Source organism: Sitophilus oryzae, unplaced genomic scaffold, assembly GCF_002938485.1.
Source record: "Sitophilus oryzae breed Bouriz unplaced genomic scaffold, Soryzae_2.0 scaffold_1297_pilon_pilon, whole genome shotgun sequence".
Classification (NCBI taxonomy): domain Eukaryota; kingdom Metazoa; phylum Arthropoda; class Insecta; order Coleoptera; family Curculionidae; genus Sitophilus; species Sitophilus oryzae.
In genome coordinates this window covers 8,107,322-8,132,619 of record NW_022145945.1, presented here as the reverse complement: position 1 = coordinate 8,132,619, position 25,298 = coordinate 8,107,322, and the positions used below count along the sequence as shown (strand labels likewise).

The 25,298-nt window shown below is 31.1% G+C and overlaps 1 protein-coding gene across 1 annotated transcript in view; it reads right to left on the bottom strand.

The window, feature by feature from the left end:
• Positions 1–24,619, bottom strand: part of LOC115874685 — a 37,205-nt gene extending 12,586 nt beyond the window's left edge. Inside the window, exons 1-2 of the mRNA XM_030889914.1 lie at positions 24,525–24,619; positions 14,572–14,888 (exon numbers count right to left, since the gene is read on the bottom strand). Coding sequence (XP_030745774.1) covers positions 14,572–14,638 — 67 coding nt within the window. The 5' untranslated portion in view covers positions 14,639–14,888; positions 24,525–24,619. The remainder of the gene's footprint in view (positions 1–14,571; positions 14,889–24,524) is intronic.
• Positions 24,620–25,298: the final 679 nt, after the last annotated feature.

The following is a 25,298-nucleotide window of genomic DNA, read 5'->3' as shown; positions in this document are numbered from 1 at the left end:
GTCTATTATTCTTTTAATGACGGCTTACTGTACAACTATGGACCGTTTCCAATAAATCCGCTCGTTATCCACATGTTAATTAGCGGAAAAAATCGCAATAAAAATAAATTGATGGCCGTGAACTTCGTCCGAGGCAAATTGTGGTCTATTTTTTCACGAAAACGTTTGTTTTTCAATCCATTTTCACGGATAGAATGTGGGTATGGGTCAGAACTGCAACAAGTAGGGTTGACACCTGTCGTTTTTTGAAACGGACAGTTCTTTTTTGGAACAAATTGTCCTATTGCCTTTTTTTAACATAAGAAGTCATTTTTATTTACGTATCCCCCCTGAGAAAATTATCTATAGCAACCAGAGCAATATTACTTTCGTCCAAATTTAGTTATACATGTTATAAAACCTATAAATAAATGCTTTTTTAAACGTCATAAAAGTATTAATTTTTGTAACCTGATTGCAATATAAAAAGTCATTTTAACGCCTAGGTATAAAAGTAAAGCACTTTTAGCCTCTGCTTAAGCACAAAAGTACGAAAATATGTATTGACATAAAGTGTCAAATTTAACGAGTGCAACCATAATTTCTCGATATATAATTACTTACAGGGTATTACTTTTAAAACTTTTTATAATATTTGCAACGTTTGAAATTGTTTAAAAAATATTTGTAACGTTTTACAAATATTTTTTAAACGAAATACGAAAAAATACAACATTTTAAACTTGTCCAAACATTTTTCCGTTGCGTTTTTTCGCATCTGTGTGTACATATTAAAAATCAGAACGTCACAGTTAAATGAAAAGAAAAAAATAGCATATTCTATTCGAAGCAAAAGCTACTTTTTGCTCTTGTGCACTAAAAAATAAAAAAATACAACATTTTAAACCTGTCCAAACATTTTTCCGTTGCGTTTTTTCGCATCTGTGTGTACCTATTAAAACTCAGAACGTCACAGTTAAATGAAGAGGGCTCTATATCTATCAAAAGAACCAAATCAAATGAACTAAATACATCTTATTTCTTTTGCTTTTGTTAACGAACGAAGATATATTTCTGAAACGTTAATGTCTTTTTTATTTGGGTATTAGGCAAATTTGTTTATAAGTAAAAACCTAAACTAATTGTGCAAATAATTAAACAATGTAGATGCTTTCTAGGCCATATACCTTGTTTATTTATAAAGGGGTCAAATTCATTGGTATTAATTTCGAAATACCATTGATAGAAAAATATCATTCTGAGTAATCAGTTTGATATGGTCAAATTACTAACAATCGGGCGTCAAAATAATAATAATAATAATAAATTAACTAAACATCTTACAGTTTACAAAAATTCTGCATAATTATGCAGGGTTACTAAATGGCTGCTTGGGTTACTTATCACCAAGAGCAACAAATCATAAATAAATTGAAAGGCTTTTTAATAAACTAATTTGTAACGTTATTTTTTCAAAAAGGCTGCTGTAATAATGTGCTCTCTTCAGTATAAATAATAAGGCAATTTAAAAATATCATGTTATTATGCTATATTGCAAGTCATTTATGTGTTAATAAAAAAAAACACGCGGAGAGGGATTATAATTTCGTAGAAAAATTAATAATAAATGTCTATTGCAGAAAAACTAATGTCGGGGTATGTACTTCATTTGTGCATATTTCTGAGAAGCTTAAAAATATTAATAGTGGTTTTATGTGAAAGTAACTGGCTTAAGTACTCACTTTTTTCAGTTAGTCTTTATTGTATTAAGGAGGAACTATCGGCAACAAGAAATAGCCTTCTTATCCGATAGTCAAGCAGCATTGAAAGCGATCAACTCGGTAACTATCAATTCCAAGTTGGTCAAAGAATGTCTAGAGAAGCTGAACAAATTAGGTAAAGAAAATAAAGTCCTCCTACTCTGGGTGCCCGCTCACTAATGGATACAAAGCAGTGAAAACAGAACCGTTCTCTTTTCCAAGTGGAAACCAGCTGAAGGCGGAACTGAAGAACCTGGAGGAGTTCATCCGTAACCTGGGATGAGAATCCTTCAACGGTCAAAGACACTCGAAAAAGTTCCTCAGAACTTACGACCGAAAGATTTTCCTTGATTTAAGCAAGAACAATCTTCGGATTGTCACGGGATTTCTAACATGACACTGGTCGCGTTCATCAGGACAAGTTGATCAGTGAGCGATGTGCCATCGATTGGTTGTCCTGCTGAACGGGCTTTTTCGCATCCCTTAGACAAGGAACTCTCTTTCCTTGTTCCATTCCCTGACACCTCAAAAATTTGATTATCAAAATCATAAGTAATGCATATTAAATTGTTTTCACCCATTTTTGGCACAAATCGAGGGGATTAGTCAACCGAGAACAATAAACAAAATGGTTTGTTTTCGTTTTCCAAAGCATTTTGTGACATTTGGCGTATGTGACGTTTAATCCATCATGCATCGGTAGCGTAGCGTATTTTAAATCTGATGGAAAAAATGGCGACTGATCCCAGAGCGCTCACAACTAATCGGCGCGTTCAGCCGAAAATTAGTGATCGCTGCAGTAGCGCTACGTTCTGATGAACGCGACCACTGTCTCCTCAACGAACACCTCAGTAGATTGAGGCTGAGAAACAACGGCGAATGCGGATTCTGTAGAAAAAATGGGGAAAAGCCAGAATACATTATCACTGAAGGTGCATCTACATCATCCTAGAAAAACTGGAACGGCGTATCGGCGTAACGACCTTGAATCGATTTCCAGCAATTCTATTGGCTGAAATTTTTCGAAACTTAATTCAATAAAATTCCTGGAAATCGATACAAGGTCGATACGCCGATCCGCTTTTTCTAGGATGGTATGGATGCACCCTGAGTGCGCCGAGACGACAATTGTTCGTGCCATAAACTAAATTTTGGTACGGCTGATACATTTATATGTACAGGGTGGGTCAAATTCGACGCATTAACCAACATCAACACATTTAAACTATATCTAATAACAATAAAAATAAATAGCAAACCAAGACATGAGATTTTGCTACAGGTGTTCGACATATCGACCGTCTTCTGTTATGAACAGACGGGGCAGTTTTTGAAAATTTCTCGCGGAATTCATTAACTCAGTGGGGGTGAAAGATACCCTCTTATAACTGCTAAGTATTTTTAATTCTTGTCTAGATTATACGGAAGAATAGGGAACATTTATTCTTCCGCAAATATATCCATAGGATTAGATCCATGGGCACTAAGTCAGGCGGCCTGGAAGTTAGCTATCCAATTATTCTTGAAATTGGCTGCAAAAATTTGATGATAACTTCAGCGTTCAGAGGCGGTGCGTCGTTTTGCTGGAAAAATATGTTTTCGAATTCCATTAAGGGCATATCATCAATAAGGGGTCCAAAGCCTACTAGTTAAAAGTGGCGAACTTATAAAAATTCTGTATTTCGAAGGGAATTATAACAAAATATCAAGTGTGCTATATTTTTGGAAAGGTAATTTTAAATTCTTTTCAGTTAATTAAAAATATAGAGGGTGTCCCAAATAAAAAATCATTTTTCTGTTCATAACTCTTAAATTATTAAATTTAAAAAAATTATACTTAAACCATTAAATTCTACGTAAAATGGTGCTTTGGAAATGTTTTCATAGAAATACAAAATTTTCCATAGCAAAAAAGTTACAGTGATTTGTTAAAAATGCACATTTTTGAAAAACACCCCGTAACTCCGAAACGGTAACAGATATTGATGTGCGGTTTTCACCATCATGTTTTTGATGAAAATTGAGCTCCAGACACCGATATTAGTTTTCGTCTATCTCCTAGAGAAAAGGGTGTTTCCATTTAAAAGCGTCGAATTTGACCCACCCTGTACAGGGTGGCGCACCTCATTCGCCTGGGTTGATTATATGAAAACGGAGAGATGTAAAAACATAATATTTTATGGGTATATGTGGGAAGACAATGTGCATAATTTAAAATTATTTTCCAATGTACAGAGTGTGTCAGAACTAAGATCCATACCAAAGTGTTATATTTTTTCTTATAGAACAACCGGTATTTTATTTCATTTTTGCATGCTATAATAAAAAAGCATGCTATAATAAAAAAGTTTGTCAACACCTTCTACATTTCTTTTCAGAATTAATTCTTGTGCTGACTTTCAAGCCAGAGAAATAAAGTTTACTAGAAAAATTATTCCTTCGTTAAATGTATACAGGGGTATCAAAAATTGCTGGTCTATTTTAAGTATTTATTTTACATAAAAACTTCGTTATTTCAAATACAACACTATGTATTTTTTTAAATAAGTCAAAGCAGATTTAAATGCTCTTTCAAACTATATTAGGGTTTCCTATACCTATCTGGCCCAGATTTTGAATAAAAAGCGATTTTTCAATAAAATTGTAATCAAGATGGCTGGTGTTGCCATGGCAATTTTCTAGTCATACTTAATAGCTATTTTCAAAATCGACATTAGTTTATGCACTTTATTTAAATTTATAACAGGTTATGTTTATTTAATTTACCTACAGAAGTATGTATCAAGAAAAATGAAGCAGTATCTGCTGGCGGAAGGAGTGGATATGTTACTAGTGATTTTATTTTGTAAGGACAATTAATTGCTTGTTGGCCTGAAGGGTTTATGCTCAAAGATATCCAAATAGGAATTTTCTTGACAAGCGTTTCTTTGAAAAATATTTGATATAATCAACCGAGGCGAATGAGGTGCGCCACCCTGTGTATACAGTTTGGTAAAAAAGTTATGACAGTTTTTTTGTTTCATAACTCATTTTTTGATATTTTTCAGGAGAGCGATTTAAATATTCTTACGACTTTTGTTTCAATACCAATCAAAATTTATTGAAGCCACTGTGTTCCTTTTTATTTGTAAAAAAACACGGTGGCTACAATTGGTATTGAAACAAAAGTCGTAAAAAATTATCAAAAAATTAGTTACGCCAGTTATAATATCTACGACGATTTATTGAAATTAGTTTAAATTACTTTTAAAACTTGTTTTAACTATGGCAATTTAGTTGTTTATTCTAATTTCAATCACGTCGCTAACACAAACAGAATAGGTACCTATATTATTTGCATTGATTATGTCCCCGGTTATTCGCACTGGTTTTTACGTGATGTTTTTCTTTTATTCAGAACGTGTTTGATGCAAGCAAAACGTACTTAGAGCGTGAGAGAGAGAGGTAATGGTAATTTATTTGCGAAATTTCCAATCTTGATTTGATCAGGTCAATTTTTTTTCGTGTGTCAAATTAAGTAATATGCCATACGATCGAAAAAAAAATTGGCGCCGGGAGGCACGTATAGCCGCCCATACTAAAATATGTTAATAAAAAGTTGGTAGGCAGTTCTTTTAGTTTCAAAGTAAAGGAATTTTTTCAATTTTTTTTATCTCAAAAACTGCGACTTTGACTGATTTTGATGTTCTTACAAATTTAAGTTCTTACTAATCTTAAATTGAAAACCGCGTTTCGCTAGCTACTGTAATTTTGGAGTTACGAATTTTTAAAATTTTTAACCCCCTCCCATATCCCCTTACCAATCCCCTTACCAATCCCCATACCCCCTTACCAATCCCCCACCAAAAACTAAAGGCCAGATTCTCGGGTGCCACAGTATTTTTGTGCCAAATTTGGTTAAAATAGGTTTAGCGGTTTTTGAGTTATCGTGTTACAGACGGACAGACAGACAGACGCCATGAAAATATTTTGTATTTAGGTCATTTATGACCCAAATAACTCATTTTGAGTGAAATTAAAAAAACTTTTTTTGGCCGATCTTAATAGCCTACCATACCTATTGGTATGGTCGGCTAAAAAACGGCGTTGGAGTTGATTTAGAAATGAGCACCACTGGAATTTTACAATATGTATTTTTTTTTCGACCATGTGATACAATAGTCTAAACGATTGTAAATAAAGTAATCGTAAATCAGGTGACCATAAAGGTTTTTTATTACCCTTGACTGCAGTCAGAAAAAAAAAGTTTGATCAACCTAACCTTATACCACTTTCAAAGTTAGTTTTCATTAATAGCACCCTCTTACTTGTTATTACCACTTATGGTGTAAGATGTATATCAATAAATAAATAAATAAATAAATGATCTATAATAACATAACATCTATAATATGTAATAAGTAAAATAAGCTATAAAACAAATAAATCAATTAATCACTAAAATATTAGTTATTAAATTAAAAATAAAACGTAAAACTCTTTAAAAATTGATATAATAAATATTTTGTTTGTCAATTTTAAATTAAGATTCATCTCATAAATCCATCAAAATCTGACAGCGCTGTCGCCATCGCTCGTCACTTAAAGTTGTTTTGCGATTACCATACTATTGTAAATAGTACAAGGTGATTCAAAGAGCACCTTAAAGTTGGGCCTCCTCTCCAATACTTCGATATACAGCGTGAGTCTTAAATAAGTGCAAATATTTTTAAGGGTAGTATATTTTGACCCCACAAACACGATTATGAGTTTTTTCGCAAAAAAAAATGAAAATTTTTAATTTTTTTTAGTTTTTAGTAACTTTTTTAACTGTTAAAAAAACATAAATCGTTGATAATATGGCAACATAGGTAGTGAACTAAATTTACATGAAAGAACACCCAGCAAAGATCCAGCGGTTCTATTTTTTTAAGCAAAAAATCATTTTTTTTAATTTTCCAAGTAAAATAACTCAGTTTTCAGAGTTATTTGAAAAACGGTGATGAGAATATATTGAAATTGTAAAAAATATTTGCACTTAATTAAGACTCACCCTGTATAAATAGAATGATATATTATATGTCAATTTTTGACATTTTCACATATGATTGATTTGAAATTATAACATGCGGTTCATAACGACAATTTGACTCAAACTCAAAATGCGAAGTGTGTGGCATCAAATTATTCGTAAAAAAATACTTTTTCCAAATATGCTAATGAGCCACCCTCGTTCCATTTGAAAAAATTAAGATATGGTAAAAAATACGATTTGGGCATCTCTTAACCGGTCGGGACAAGATACTAAATTCATTTAACGATCAAATCTATTTTTCCAAGGCCCCTTGATTAAAAATTAGTGTTTTTAACACAGCTATGGCCCTCTAGATTAAATTTTAAAATACAATTTGTTTTTGAGCGAATGTGTCAAAAGTTGACATATTATATGTCATTCGATTCAGAGTGTCATTTTCTATCGAATAAAGCAAAAGAAAATACCGAGGGTGCCATTTAAAAATCAAAAGTTGTAGTCATTTCCGGTGAAACAGGAAGTGACCAAAAACAATTGTAATGTTTATGTCTTATACTGAGATACCAAACCTCGTTATATTTTATCTGAAAAAAAATAAAAAAGTTATAGTTCATATCAAATAAACTTTTAGTCACGTGATTAAGCTTTACCGGCACAGCCTTGCCCACTTTTACATATTTTCTTTCAATCAAAATGTTTTAGGAAACAAAAATAAATTAATTATAAATATATAAACAGTTATTATTTACATCAACAAAACCCACATTCTTAACAGCACTTAAGGGACATAAAGAGCCATTAATGCCGCTTTCCCGTTCAAAATATTCTAATAAATTTGCGAAGAGTTTTTTACGGCTATTATAAGCTCTTATAACAAGCATAAAAGAGGTTCTAAACATGACAATGTCAATGACAATGACTGCAAGATACGTGAGTAAACATTTTTAAGCTTAAAATACCACAACAACAATTCATTTAAACCATAAACTCGTACTACAAAACTTAAGTGTCAAAACGAATGACAATGTCAGGAAATAAATAAATTATGACAACTTGACTTTTTTTACAGCAGAGCTACCACCTGAATCTCCAGCCGGAAATTTAAATTCCAGTTAGTCAGCACGGCTCCGAACATGTCCATGGTTGGCAACAATGCATTTAAAAATTGCGCCCTCGATTACGTAACTAAAAGTTTAAATGGTATATGAAATATATATTCCCGATTGCTATTAGACTTTTCAAATTGTTATCCTCTATCTTCTGAACTCATTTTAAGTTATAGTTTTGTTGATTAAATACCATAAATACAATTTATCTAGTAGTATTCCAACACAATAAACCTAATTACCTATTTTTTCTCTAGAACGACAATTTATGTCGATAATATCGTGACTCGTAATAAAGGAAAGAAAATACATAATTTATAGATGGGTAATTGTTGAAAAACTAAACTATAAATGGCATGTTTCAGGCATACCTATACATAAACATAAAAAGATGACTAACGTTCGATGCTACGTATCTATACACAAATTAATGTACCTGTAGGTCGTACCTGTTTGTGTGTAAACGTCAACGTCGGGTATGTTGTTAGCCGGATGCGCTGTTGACAAAATTGCTTTTCGAATTATATTCTAGAAAATCGTTTTGAGAATGACCCTTTGGACGCTCACGGGACAGGTGATTCTTGATAGAAACATTTCCTGTTACGAAGTATATATTCAGCAAGTTCTAAGAACCGTTTGGTCAGTGCTAAATATTCGATACAAGGCCATCAAACGTATCTCCTAACAAAAAAAATTCATCATATAATATATATATATATATATATATATATATATATATATATATATATATATATATATATATATATATATATATATATATATATATATATATATATATATATATATATATATATATATATATATATATATATATATATATATATATATAATAATAATATTAATAGCTCCCGTACAAGGAAGGTAATGTGGCTAGCACTACGCTTCAACCGCCCCGCCTATTATTACCTCAGGATTGTGAATCCCAAGTACTCATTTAAGGCTGAGTCGACCTAGGTACCCAAACTACACACACCGGAAAAATCTAGGGATATCATTTTATTAAAGTTAAAAATAAATGTTTTGAATAAACAACCACACATTTTAGGCCGATTCTTTCTACTTCGATTGAAACGAAGTAGTCACACTAGTTATTTCTAAATTTGGGATATTTGCAGAAGTGTTTGTGCATTTTTTGTTTAATGGCAAATGTATAAAAAGCACCTAGCATCAATTGTTCGAATTTAACCTGTACTGGCTATGTTTTTATGATAACTGGCCAGAATTCATTCAAATAACTCTGTTTAGTATTAAACGACATTATGGAGCGTAGACTCTGGAATGCGCCAAATCGACGTAGCTAGAGCATTAAATACAAAGCAAAGTGTAATATCGCGATTAAGTGCACTCTACCTTGAAAGTGGTGATGTTGGTGAAAAGCACACAAGGCGACATCACATTACTACCCTTCAGCAAGATCATTTTTTACAATTAAATGCTCGACGCCGACCGACTCTTACAGCACTACAGCTTAGTTTAATTCTCCAGGAAACACATAATGTAACCGTTAGTCCTGACACTGTTCGCAATAGATTAAGAGAGGTCAACTTAAGAAGCAGATGCCCCTGGAGAGCTCAACCCTTAACGAGAGGAAATCGAGAGGTACGATATTTGTGGGCTCAAGATCATGTTCAGTGGTCGAATGAACAATGGGCCAATGTTCTCTTCACGGATGAGTCAAGCTTTGGAATTCATCCGGATTCGAGAAGGCTTAGGGTATGGAGAGAACCGGGAAATCTTATTCGGTTGGATCATGTTCAGGAAGTGCATCCTTATCAAGGTGGAACAGTTATGGTCTGGGGAGGAGTCCAGTTAGGCCGACAAACCGATCTCGTTTTTCTTGAAAGGTTTCTAACAGGAATCACATATCGTGATTTAATTCTTGAGCCTGTCGTGTTACCATATGCCAATAATTTTGGGAGAAACTTCATTCTCATGCATGACAATGCACGGCCTCATACAGCCAGAGTGGTAAGTGAGTTTATCAATGCTCATCAATTAAACATCTTACCCTGGCCGGCACAATCTCCTGACCTCAACCCCATCGAGCACGTATGGGACGCGATCCAAAGAAGAATTTTGAGAATGGGTATGCCTCGTGAAACTCGTAGGGATCTGGTTCGGGCCGTGAATGCAGCGTGGCAGGCTGTACCTCAAGAAGAGATCGACAACCTGATCAGGAGCATGGAGAGACGATGTAGGGCTGTAATGAACAGTAGAGGAGGTCATACCCTTTATTAAGTAAAAATGGTTTTATCTTTTTGTTTAATTCGCAGTTTAGAATAAAAAAAATGTGTAAATTTTTTTGAGTTCAATGATAAATTTGAAAATTTCAGTAAATTTCGCATTTTTATTTCCAATACGTCCTGTAAACTATTTGTTTATTTTAATTTTATTATATCAGAAATGCAAATAATAAAATTACTGACGATGGCTGGGATAAAATTGTAATATCCCTAGACTTTTCCGGAGTGTGTATTTTTATTTTAATAAAAATAGTCGGCTGATTTAATGCCGGGTGTGGGAATCGACCCCATTACCTTGAGATTGGTTGTCGAGAGCCTGTACCAAATACTACGCCACCGGGCACCTAATATCTCTTTAACTTTGTAAAATAATCTTTATTTAATATCAGATTTTGTCTCAATTGTCTCTATTAAAAAATTGTGTGTGCATTATTTGCGCATATTTGAAGTCGTCGATTTAACGATTTGAAGAACATGTTTAAAAAAGTGTAATTTGAAATGTTGAAAATGTAATAAATTAAAAATTAATAAATTTTGATTCGCCTTCGCAAAATTGTATTACAATGACCGTCTGTCCGTCTGAGGACTCTATTAGGGTACCTCTATCCACGTGCCGATTGGTTCCAATCGACCCATAATTAAGAGAGACATCCTGATGATTTCATCTATTTAGAGGCATCGCCGCGCCGGTTCGAAACGTTGTGGGCGTCATCCTGTAGCTCGTCCCCAATTATGCCGAAATTGGCCCACATTTTTCTTCAATATCAAATCAAATGTAAACGAAACGTCGTATCCAACTTTGCAGGGCGGGACCGTGTTCACAGTCGCAATTTTTGACGTTTCATAGGTCATAACTAACTGTTATACAGTGACACGTGTCGCGCACGGTCAAGTTGGCCTTGGGCCAATCTATCGACGTACCAAATTTCATTTAAATCGGGCGATTTTTTCGTCTTTGATAATGGGGTTTCATAGAGCACAAAATGCCGTCAAAATATAATGAAGAATACATTCTGAGTTTCCCTCCTAGCTCACATAGGACCCGAGTTACGACACTCCAAAGATCCATCTCAACTTCCTCATTGGCTGACTGGCTTACCACTTTTTCGATCGTTACCACTTTTCGTGACGTATGTCGTGACGCTAGCTCGTGTGTCAGGGCTTTGAATTTTTACTCCCAACGCGTGTAAATATAATAATTGATTGGAAAAATATACATTTCTAATAAAAATATGGGATGATATGAATTTGTGTTGCAATGAAAACTAAAATGTTGTCAAAAAATGTCAATAACTTTGAAAGTGTAAAAGCAAGAGAAATCACAGAAGACGCGTGAGAGAAATAGAAAAGAATATGAAAAGAGTGAAGTTAAAAATTAAACGTTAGTAATGTCAAAACAATACGATTATAATGCCGGCTATATATGTTTTAAATATATTATATATCTTTTTATACCGGGTGCGTCTCAAAAGTGGCTCACCCCTATAACTTTTTTATTTATTCAGATAATAAAACAGATTTCGCATATTAGTATATGACATAAATTAGGATTGATTAATGTATTCAATTGTTTCACCTGAAATTATTAAATTTTTGATTTTTAAATGACACCCTCGGTTATTTTATTACATTTTTCGATAAAAAATGATACTATGAATAGAATGACATATTATATTTCAACGTTCGACATATTCGAATATGGTTTATTTGAAATTGCAACATGTGATTCATAACGACAATTTGACCCGAAATACCTGGTGTGTGGTACCAAATTATTCGTAAAAAATACTTTTTCCAAATATGCTAATAAGCCATCCTTGTTCCATTTGAAAAAATTGAGATATGATTAAAAATACGATTTGGGTATCTTTTTAACCGGCTAGGACAAGACACAAAAAACATTAGACGATCAAACCTATTTTTCCAAGGCTCCTTGATTAAAAAAATTAGTGTTTTTAACACATCGGCCACGGCACTCTAGATTGAAATTTAAAATACAATTTTGTTTTAAGTTTTTGTCAAAAGCGGACATATGATATGTCATTCTATTCAGATTGTCATTTTCTATCAAATAAAGTAAAAAAATACCGAGGGCGCCATTGTGCTATTTAAAAATCAAAAGTTGCAGTCATTTCCGGTGAAACAGGAAGTGGCCGAAAAGAAATGAATACGTCAATCAATTCTAATTTATGTCATATACTAACATGCCAAATCTTGTTTTTATTTATCTGTAAAAATAAAAAAGTTATAGAGCCACTTTAGAGACGCACCCGGTATATTAATATGTTTTATTGAAATAAGATTTTCTATCCACTTCTTAATTGCCACTAGATATTTGTATTTTGTATCATTCTGTATCTTTATGTTATTGGCCCTTTCTAAGCGATCAGAAAACATTTAAATTATATTGTATGTAAATTAAATACTACAACCCAAATATATAATAGCTGCATTTAACTTTTTGTTAAGTAACCACCTGTTTTTGTCCTTTAAATAACCTTTAATATTCATTATCTAATTGTATCTAAATAAGATTGAATATTTTATTAATCTTGCTTTTAAAATCATTAGCATCTTAATAAAATAATTATCGGAAATTTTAATACGTTGTATTATTTAATAACAGAAGGATACATTTAAAACCGTAATAAATAAAGTATTCTGAAAATTAAATATAAAATACTTAAAGACATTATATTACAGAATAGACATTCTATATTGACATATAAAATAAATAATTAAAACACTATGATGTACGACGGTGGTCGGACTGCTGTCAGTTCAAGGCAGGGGCGCATATACGGGAGGTGTAATGGGAGTAATTACCCGATTACCCCTCCCAGGAAGAAATTTATAAATAAGAAAATCTGCTATAAAATAAAATTATCACAGAATAAATTAATAATATCAATCAAAATAGAAATCCAGAGCAATCTAGGTTTATTTTTCCATAGTCACAACACTTTTGAGCGAAAATTTAATTTAAATCTGTATTTACCCCTCCCAGACTCAATCTGTGGATACGCCACTGGTTCAAGAGTATCTTGATGCAATTTTTGAAATAATTTTTGTTTAATATTGTCCTATTTGGTACCTTTCACATTATTTACCCTCTACTCTTACAGGGTAAGTCTTAACTAAGTGCAAATATTTTTAGGGCTTGTAGATCTGGATAGAAGAAACATATTTTCTTTTTACCATTTCTCAAATAAAAACTACATAGTCGTATTTCTGTGGTCAAATCAAAATATTCCACCCCTGAAAATATTTGCATTTTTATTCAAGACTCACCCTGTATAATATAAGTACAGGGTGAGTCTTAAATAAGTACAAATATTTTCAGGTTCAGAGCTGGTAGATCTCGATAAAAGACATATTTTCCCCATACCTTTTTTCAAATAAATCTAAAATAACCGAGATATTTTTGAAAATTTAAAAAAAATATTGATTTTTTGCTAAAATTTTGAAAACCACTGGATCTTTTCTGCATTTTATTTCTTGTAAATTTAATCTATTACCTATGTTGCCATATTATCAACAAATTATATATTTTAACTAAAAACTAAAAAAAAATCCAAATTTTTTCTCAAAAAATTCTAAATTTTGATTTGTTTCTTCTCGCGAAAAAAAAATCATAGTCGTGTTTCTAGAGTCGAAATATACTACCCCTAAAAATATTTGCACTTATTTAACACTCACCCTGTATAAGTCTTTTAAATTTTCTAGGTATTTAACATTCAGTAAGATTCGGTAATAACGCCGATTACCGAATTAATGACAGCTATTGGTATTTTCTGTTTTTTTTATTTATTGTTGTTTATTGAATTTATTGTTTACGTTTTGCATTTGCAGTTTTGTATTTTCTAACTTTTTCTATTTTTAACTCTTTATTATTTTTTTTATTTCTAGATTACTTTATTATTTTAGATGTATAAACTAATAAGATTTCAGATTTATAGGTAGGTACTTATTGTTTTCCCCACATATGCGATAAAAATACATACACACATAATGATAAACATAAAAAAAAACATAAAATCTGTAATATATGTTACGGTCAGAGATATATTCATTACATTGAGCTTAAAATAGGTTTATATGCATCTATAAAAAAGAATATAAAAGATCCAGAAGATTTGGAAATCATCAGGTTCATGAATATTATTGAAAAAGAAATGTTTAAACTGGTGAATAATTAAATTACATATTATATTCAATTATTTAGTAAGCATAATTTATTTCCAAATGTGCACAAACAGCATAATTATGTATGTTAAATTATGCTATACAAATTTTAAAGAATTTTTATTTTTAGAACTTGAAAAATCTATAGGATTTTTGATGGGGGTTTGAAGCGATTTTACTAATGTTATTTGCACACATAATATTTAGTACTTATATATATGTTGTAATTATATATCTATATAAAAGAAACTATAATAATGACTTACCTGGTAAAGCTGTGCAGGATACTAAAACTAAGCCCGCAAATACTGCTAGAACTTTTTGAAGCTCCATTTTGTAGACTATTATTATTAAGCACTAATCTTCTTTTACGCTGTATTATTTGTTATGCGTTCCTGACCACTACCAGCTCGTAATTGAATTGTTTTATGTTTTGATAGCAGAACGGTTGCGTTCGTTATATGCGGGAACCGGTCAATCCTGCTAAAAATATAAACGGCGATGTTCCTGCATTGCCTGTTGTACCGGTCATGCGCCGAGTGCTGATCTGTGCTTTTCACGTGGAGGTTCAATAAGAAGAGACCTATAAAGTCAATTATGTATTTTTGTATAGAGGGTGGTTCTAAATAAATTCTATATTAATACCACTTTACGTAATGAATGAATGTGTATGTGATTTTACTGGACAAACGCTCTTTGAAGCGGATTTGATATGATTGTATGAAGAAATGATTGTAAATTTGTATCAAAATAATAGAATTGTTAATCTGTACAGGGTTGTTCACCACATATGAGACGGAGTATTGTAGCTAAACGATTAGATTTTTACAAATTTTAAGTTTTGGGTTCGTTGAAGGACTATTAGAACTACGATTTAAAAATAATTTTACAAGATACAGAGTGTCCCAAATAAGTAAAAAATATTATAGTTGTATTTTATTAAATGGAACACACTGTATATTATTGCATTTTTAAATTCTACGATTGAAATGAAGGTATATTTGATTAAGGTTTGTTTATCACACTTAAACCTTCCCGTTTTTTGAAATATTTTCAATTTTGTGAAAGTGCAGTAAAAAATTTAAGGCTTCATTTCTCCAAGGGTGCCAAAGTTTTTAATACTAAATATTTACTGCAGATTATTTGTTGATCAGATATTGTGTTTCAATAATAAAAATTATACTACCTTATACAGAGTGTCCAAAATTTTTTATTAAATAATTACTAGCTTTAAACGGCAATAGCTTGTTTAATTTAAATGAGACACCCTGTATATTTTACGTGAATCAGATGTACAATCTAATTGTCTATCAAACTGTATGATACCATTTTACCAACCTCTTCAAGTTTTCGTAGAAAATGCATTTTCTTATAATTTAGACCTCGTTGATCATTATACCCATGGAATATTGACACTTTAGATTTTTTAAAGCAACATATAATATGTACAAAATGTACAGGTGGTAAAAGTGATAATATTGCAAGCCCAGTTGTTTACAAAAAGAAAACTATTTAAATCTTTGTAAAAGAGTATACCACCATTATTTCCGCCCAAAATTAGTTAATTACATATTTAATTGCTTTAACTATTCTAAATAAATGTGGATTTGACACAGAAATCAATATAATATTAAGTTATGAAAATGAACGTCTCTGTTGTTATAAATAAGCATTCGTCAAAAAATTAAATAAAATTTATAAGGTGTTACTTTTTACCACACTGTCTAATACACAGACAAAATTCAGTTTTTTAGTATTTGGAGCAATTATTATTAATCAACGTAAACAGTCAATTAATGTATTTTGAATACTAGGATAATATTAATTAACTGGTACTCTTTAATAAAAAATATTTAAACAGTTTTTTTTTTATTTTTTAATGAAATAAGCGAACTATATCGACAATATTAGTATCTGTACTCTTTGAAAATTTGTTACATTTGAAAATAAAATGTCAATATTCCATGGGTATAGTGATAAATGACGTCTAAATTATAATAAAATGATTTTTCTACGAAAACTTGAAGAGGTAGGTAAAAATGGTATAATACAATTTGATAGACACTTAAATTATGCATCTGATTCTCGTAAAATATACAGGGCGTTCCATTTAAATTAAAGAAGATATTGCCGTTAAAATCTAGTAATTATTTAATATAAATTTGTGGACACTCTGTATAAGGTAGTATAATTTTTATTATTGAAACACCAATAACTGATCAATAAATAATATTCACTAAATATTTAGTATGGAAAAACTTTGATACCCTTGTAGAAATGGAGCGTTAAATTTTTTACTGCAATTTCACAAAATTGAAAATATTTCAAAAACGGTAAGGTTTAAGTATGATAAACCTTAATCAAATTTACCTTTATTTCAACGTAGAATCCAAAAATAGAACAATATACAGGGTGTTCCATTTAAAAAAATAAAACTATAATATTTTTTACTTATTTGGGACACTCTGTATTTTGTAAAAATATTTTTAAATTGTAGCTCTAATAGTCCTTCAACGAACCCAAAACTTACAATCTGTAAAAATCTAATCGTTTAGCTACAGTACTCCGTGTCGTATGTGGTGAACAACCCTGTATATTATATAAATACGTTTTGTATTGAGAATTGATGGTTACAAATAGGTAAATTTAGAATTTCTAATTTAGTCTATCGGGAAATAATTCAAAGCATACAGTGTCAAGGTGCCCTTGGAGAAAATACACGAGAGATAACTGAAAAGTGTCTAATTTTACCATGTTTAAGCCAACATTTATGTAACAAAATCTGCGCTTTTCTGGTAATTCTTTAAATTTAAAAATAGGCTTATTTATTTTTTGACTGAAAAAAAGGTATAGAAAAGACAGACTAAATAGTCACAACAAGGTTCGGCAATGCAATTCGTAGGTGCAGAATCCTTCCCGTAGGTAAGCAATCGCGAGAATTTCTACAAAACAGTGGGTGATCAACAAGCCAACAAATCTCTAGAATAGACGCAAAATTCACAAGAATAGTTCATAGTAGAAAATTCTGCAAAATTCACAGCAGATCTGATAAGCAAAGACAGAAAGATTTCATAATTAAGAATCTATTACGCTGTATATATACTTTCGTGTCGCTCTCAGGAACCGGGTAAAGCGGGTGTGTGGCCGAAGGAAATATATACAGATTGTTAACTGGACGGTTACTTATTGGGGAACAGAATGGCAACACTGCCTACATTCCAAATGAGTACTGAGCTTTCGACGAGCGGGCCGAGGTTGCCATTTTTCAACCACAAAGCTCTTACCGCGAGTAATAAACAAATTAACAACCCGTATAATATTTCAGAAATCTGCCTAAAGCTTGATTTTCATGCGTCCGTTATCCGTTGATACGATGGTCCGATATTAATTTTATTGGTTGACTTTAAAGACTCAATTGGTTACAAACGGTTAACCAATCGAAGTCTTTGAATTCAACCAATAAAATTAATATCGTATCATCGCACAGTGCTTCGATCATATGGCTCTAGAGGACAAAAATGCAAAAACTTCTCTTTTATTGTAGGCAATTTATTCAAACTAGGTTTATTTGACACATATGATGAGTACTCTCATTGTACTAAAAGGTGATGTTCTTAGTCCCACGTTTATGAAAAAAAATCTTATAAATAATAAAAACGTTGGAGCTGTGTTCCATCTAAGGAAATAATAATTTATAGTATGAAAACGGTGTAAGTATTAAAAAAATCCCTGTGATAAAAAAGAATTGAAATAACATTAGAACATGATTCCTATAGTCTGTCCAACGAGAAGATCCTTGACAGTGATAGATGTGTCTGTCATTTTAATTTCAAAGTAGTTTATTTTATTTTACAAAGAAATAAGTTGGCACAACTGGAACGCATAGCAGGAAATATTTAAAATTTGATTGACAAGATGACAAGTGATTACTTCAAAATATTGTGAAAAAAACTGTATAAAACTGAAAAAATGTAATCGAGTTATTTTATTTAATAAAACGGTATGTGTTAATACAAAACAAACAAGAACAAGACACTACATACCAAAAAATATAAAAAAGAACTATTATTTACTTTCAAGCTTTATGAAACTACCCGCATTTTGTAATATTCCACAGGAATAAATAAAACAACATAGGTAAATAAAACAAACTATTTTATTAATAATAACACCTACCAAATTTTATACCTTAAAGGTTGATTAATTAACTTTAATCTTAATTTTTTTAAATCAGTACCTTTTGACATTATTTTTCTGCAGTATTAAAATCCATTATTTACCTATCGTGTGATGTCGATATTTTACAGCTACTCCAGTTTTTAGTATGTGTTTAGTTTGATCCTTCTACCATATACGAGATGCACTTATCTACGACGAAATGGTATACAAACTTTATCGATTCCAACTTCATTATTGTATAAGACTTTCTGCCTGAGCAGCGAGTATTAACCATAAACTGTGCTCTGGGTCTACAGTTAATTTTCAGTCGATTTTTCCTCCACTTGACTTCAAAAGACACAAAACACACGTAATAATACGAATCAAAATGCATCATCTTCCAAAACGCAGGGTATTTAACAAAAGTTGACACAAAATTATAACCTATAATTTGGCAAGACTTTGACAAGCGTCAAAAATGACAAAAATCTAAAGGCGAGTTCATACGCATCGGCGTCCGTTTGTCGTTCATCGTTCCGTCAAACCAATAAAATTGAAATACGATCTGTCATTTTTTAAATAAACCAATAAAACTGGTTAAAAACAACAAGACACGACGCATGACGGATTTATATTTAAACGCATCCATAACTTAAAAATTATTAGAAACTTTTTTGAGTAAAATAAATAGATTGGTATGGGACGTCATCTGCTTTTCTTCTGTCATCGTCTGTCGAAATCTTACCTGAGAAAAAAAAACAGAGTATACAATATAAGCCTAATATAAGATAAAAATGTTTTTCTTTAATGAAAAAGAAACATTAATGCTATATTTAATTAAAAAAAAACTTAAGATACTATAAATTTACTTTAGGACAAAAAAAATGCATAGATCGTAACTACTCTGATTCAGAAGAATCACTGCTGACAGAATCTTCCAAATTTATAGTATCCAAATCACATGTAGATGAATTATCCTCACATATTATTAAGATGTTTCTGTACATCATTTTCTAATATGTTACTTTTTCGCGTTGTTTCGCGTGTTCCCTTTGTTGGTATGAGGGGTTCGGATGTTAATAGTTACCTCTTTAAGAGACCATATCCATATATTATTTTTTCCTTTTCTTGGGTATGAGTTCTTATAATAAATTGAAAGATAGAAACTTTTTTTATGCGACGTTTCGCTCCAACATAGTGGGCTATTTCAGGCACAAGTGGTGTCTTATTTGACTGGAAGGTTCATCAATATCTAATAAAGAACACATTTTTTGAAATACAAATAATTTTGAGTTCTTGTCCTTATGATCAAGCTAAGTATTAACCAGATCGGCATTGCTTATCAATTTTACTCCATTTGAAAAGTATTATAAAATAAAGTTCGTCGCAAGCAGACGCAGGTGAACTATACAAAAATTAAAAGTGTATGAATATGACAATAAATATATTCAATAATTACGATATGTTTTGGTATGTTTTTTTTAAATGCCTTTTTGAAGTTTGAAAACGTAAAATTTTTATACACATTTAAGATTCATCTTAAAAAATAAATAAAAACTAAACAATCACGAACTTGTTTAGAAATAAATTTAAAGTACCTACATACCTTGTTTAACAATATCCATAGTGGCTTTCAATTAAGTACGTACCGTTTAACTCCATATACAGAACTACTATGAATGTTATTCTTTTCACTGATATAAGATAATTTCACTGATATATGATCGCAAAACTTATTTTTAGTGAAAATATTTGCTAACAAAAAACACTGATTATGAAAAATAATATACAGGATGATTAAACATTGCTATAAGTATAAAATTACATATTCAGATATTAGTAAATTTTAACTTTTTTTTCGATTTTTGTCCATGGGACGAAGCACTGTGCATCGTATCGTCGGACAACGGATGCATGAAAATCAAGGCTTAACCCGATCCTGTCGTGTTAAGCCACACGCCATACCCAAAATTCCAAATACACGTGCTTTGATTAAGCCTTGATTAAGGTTTGCAGAGCTTCAGCATTTGGCATAAAGTAGCAAGCAATTTGTTATAAAACCATATAAATTATATATCACTGTAATCACAAAACTTCAATATATTTCAGTATTGTAACGGAATTTTAAATTATGTCTTTATTTTCGAGAAAATTTGGTCAAACATAAGGAATATTTTGTTTATGTTTGACCATCAAAATCTTAAAAATAAAGAAGTTGTCTAAAAATGTGCTACAATACGGATATAGTATATTCCTTTATCTTTAATTTTCTTCTTCATTTGTGTAAAAATGCCTAGCCAGTTTAACATAAACCATTAAAATTATTATTTTGCTACTTTCTCGGACTAGTGAAATGGACTCTTAATTCAACTTTTTTTAAATAAAGACCATCAGAAATCTAAGTTGTTAGGGAAAAATATTTCAAACTATCGTCTGAAATAACAATTTATCGTTTTCATGCTTGTGTAGTATTTTTCCAACGGTTGAAAAGAAAACTATTTTAAGGAAATTCTAAAAGTAATAAAAAATTTAGTTTAATTTTGTAGAAAAAATAACGATCAATCGTGTTGCACGTATTTGCATAAAAATTGACGTTATTTAGTATTATAAACATATAATTTAAATAACATGTGACTAATAGTACGCCAATAAATGTATTTGTGAAAATCACTGGTATAGAGAAAAAAAATGGTATATGTAATTAATCACTTAATGAATTATTTGTATCATTTCTGACATTCTAGAATTAATTTAGTCACTACTCTAGTATGTTCATAGATGTATTTTTTAGCTATAAATAGTATTAAATTACTATTAATTTTTTTTGTAATTTATTTATAACTATGTACTTCCACTAAAGGAGATATTATGCTTTTTACTTTTATAGTATTAGGTACAGTAAGTAATATTTATTAGTTTACAAATTTTCATATACAAAAAAAATAGCATAAATTTAACAAGAATGCTAATTATACAGGGTCAGTCTTAATAAATAAGTGCATTTTTAGGGGTAGTATATTTAAACCCGAGGTGTATCTCACTATTGGAATGACATGTACATTTTTTGGCAGTCTTACGGCAGTCTCGTATAATAATTACATAGGAATAATTACATTACATAGGTAGTATTCTTCGCAGTCATTGGCCGTCGCTTGGCAGTAAAACAATATTTTGGCAGTACATGTATATTAGGCAGAGGCGGATCGTGAATTTGTGGGGCCCTGGGCTGAAACTACTTAGGGGCCTACCTAAGTACTCAATTATAGCCATGTCAAAAAACATTGTAGTGACCCGCCATACTGGCAGCGTTGTCATAAGATTGCCCCATCAGTAGTAATCCATTTGTTTCTATAAAGTCTTGTAGAATATTAAATAAATGTAAGGCAGTATGACTACTAATTTTAATGAAGGTTACACATCTTTCATATACTTTTCCCCGAAAACAGTATCGTAATACAATAGCAAGTTGTGAGACAGATCATTGTGAGACAGATCTGGTGTAGAATCCATCACAGTTGAATAATATTTTGTGTCTTTGTGTGTTTTTGATAAGTACGATATTATCGGTTTTGGTGGCAGCTCCCGATATTCAATGTGTTCACGAATGAATGGATCGAACTCTGCCAATAGCTCCAGACTCCTCATAAAATTACCATTATGTGGAGAACCAAATACTTCCTCGGAACCTCTAAATGCTAAGCCTCTTATACTCAAAAATTTTACCACTACAATTACCCGTTTTTGGACATTCTGATAATAATATATTTCTTTTCTTAATTACTCCTGAAGCTGCTTGCCTAAAACAGATTTATTTTCTTTTCGTGTCAACCACACTAACATTGATTTCTTATGTTCATTAGAATTTTCTTGGGTTTCTGAACAAGTTCCTATGTGTTTCCAATCAGAAATTCCAGTCGTGTGTTGAGAAGAGGTTTAAAAAAAAAAGTTTGCAAGGCAAACCAAAACAGCACAAATACTGGTTGAATATGTTAGCCAAGATCTTTCCAGTGATTGACCATTTTTTCATTTTTAGTGAAATGGCTATTTGAAAATGCTCTGTTTTGTTCCTTGTATTTCTTTATAGAAGCTGAATATATATTTTTTGGATTTTTATTTTGAAAGTCAGTCATTTTATATGAGAGGATGTCATTAAATCATTATTTAGCAATTCTGGCCACAAGCCCACGTCAACATATTTCTCAAACTCAAAATTAATAGGTATTCTCTAAATCCGTGTCTCTGTCTCTGTTGTGTTACCATCCTGTCGCTGCACACCAATATCGTTTTCCGTTTGATCAGAGGGTTGCTGGTAGTCAAAACTTTGCACATTTTCATCATTTGTCTTTTTTCTTGGTGTTGCGATTTGCTACTCCCTTCAAATAGATTCTCTTCAGATAAGATCCCTTCCTTGGCGCTTGTTGATGAATTTTCAGCGAGTTCGTCCTCGTTTTTATGTTTTGATTTGAAAAAAGTCCCAATTTTTGCACATTTTTTTCTTTCTTTTTCTCAATCTAGCTGTAATTTGCGTTTCTCAGCTCCACTTTTAAACTTTCAACCAGACATTATTGTAAATAAAGACTTTGATTTTTTTCTGAAAATAAACAATGAACTTGATAGTTTTCTGATAAATAAATAGTGAACGAGATAATCGTTGCATTTGATACGTGAATACTTTGTAATGAGTGCAGTAATTAAAAATTATGGTTGTTTTTTTTAATTTAGATTTTTTTTTAAATTCAAATTATCGCCTATTGTTTTTAGCGGGGTCTGGGGGCCCCTTGTAATCTCGGGGCCCTGAGCTGCAGCCCAAACAGCCCTTAGGTAGATCCGGCCCTGATATTAGGGTAAGCCAAAAAAACTAATTTATGGAATTTATGGGTTAAAATGGACCTAATAACCGAGAAAAAATATCCTTTTAAAATTGAGTTAAAAATCCTGCCGTCCGGGGATATTTTCTTCTCGGTTATTAGGTCCATTTTAACCCATAAATTCCATAGGTTAGTCTTTTTGGCTCACCTTAATGTATATTTTTTACCCAAGTGACATCCTTCGTTTAAATCCTAGGGACACGTCCATGAATGATTTTTTTTTCGGAATAAAAAAATTGAAAATTTGGAATTTCTTTAAAAATTGTTTTTTTTTTAATTTTTGGTTAAAAATCATAATATCTTCGTAATATGAACACATAGGTAGTAGATGAAATTTGAAAAAAAGAAAAACCAGAAAAGATCCAGTGGTTCTTTAAATTTAAACGAAAAATCGACGAAAACGAAAAATTTATTTTAAATCTTCAAAGCAAAATATCTCAGTTATTTTGGACTTATTTGAAACATCACGGTAGAGAGAAAATATATTTCTTTTATCGAGATCTACTGAAAATATTTGTACTTATTTAAGACTCACCCTGTATGTAAAGAGGACTAAATTGCATATGGCAAATATATGTATTGTATAGAAAGTGTATAGAAACAAGCGTCAAATGCTCTATTCGACTATACACAACAAATAGAAACACATAGATACCAGTGGCGTTTAAATATTTAGTAAAAGGTAACGTACAAAAAACAATATGTACTCAATTAAATTCTTATTTATTTCCCTATATCTGGGGCGGTTGGGTACGTACCCCTGTACCCTTTAGTACCAACCGCCACTGTATACATATTACCAATTTTTATATTGTCTAGGTACCTATATTATACCTATATCTGTATCTTATAGAATTACTTGTATTTTATTACCTCATTTTACTCTCAACACATATCAAAAGGTCATCAGAGATAATTGTTTCTGTTGAACTTTTTATTAGTAATAATAATCCCCAAAAAGATGGGAAAAACTAGAAAGTACAAAAAAATGTCTGTCAGTTTTGATGACGATATTGTTTCACAATATGTTAAGTGCTATTTCTATATTTATGAAGTTGTATTGATTATTCTTTTCTCTCTTACCAGTTTCAAAGTATAATTTTTATTCAACCGTTATATACTTTTTCTCATATTAGTAATTGTTTTTCTTAGTAGTAATAATTAATTTATAAATTATATTATGAGATTCTTACCGCTTTTTCTATAACCTTCTTTTAATTACAATTGTGTTTTGTTGTTCAGTAGTAATTCAACGTTAGATTCCGGAAAAAAAATTGTAGGTTTAGAGGATATGAATTGACAAGGACATGACATTTTCTTATTTGTAATTATTGACATTTAGTTCATAATAATAATTATGGTAATAATGAATAACAAGAATAACTGTTACTGTCAAGATTTATCGCGATACAATAAAATTGGAAATTATGTTACTTATATCACAGATTATATTTTTTAAACAATTTGAAACGTTTCAAATACATTAAAAAGATTTAAAAGTAATATCTTGTAAGTAATTATATTTCGAGAATATATAACAGTGTGGTTACGCTAAAGATGGAGCATAATATATAACAAAAACCTCATAGACGTGTTCTTGGAGTCGAAATATAACACCCCTATAAAAATATTTGCACTTATTTGACTGATCCTCTGTAATTATTATTTAATTCTAAGTGAATTTCCTAAATGATCAGTTCACCACATACGACACAGATTATTGTAGCTAAACGATTAGATTTTTACAAATTGTAAGTTTTGGGTTCGTTGAAGCACTATTAGAGCAGAGTGTACAGAGTGTCCCAAATAAGTAAAAATATTATGGTTTTATTTTTTTAAACGGAAATATATTATCCTATTTTTAGATTTTACGATTGACATAAAGGTAAATTTGATTAAGATTTATCATACTTCTTAAAACTTACTTTATTTGAAATATTTGCAATTTTATGAATTTGCAGTAAAAA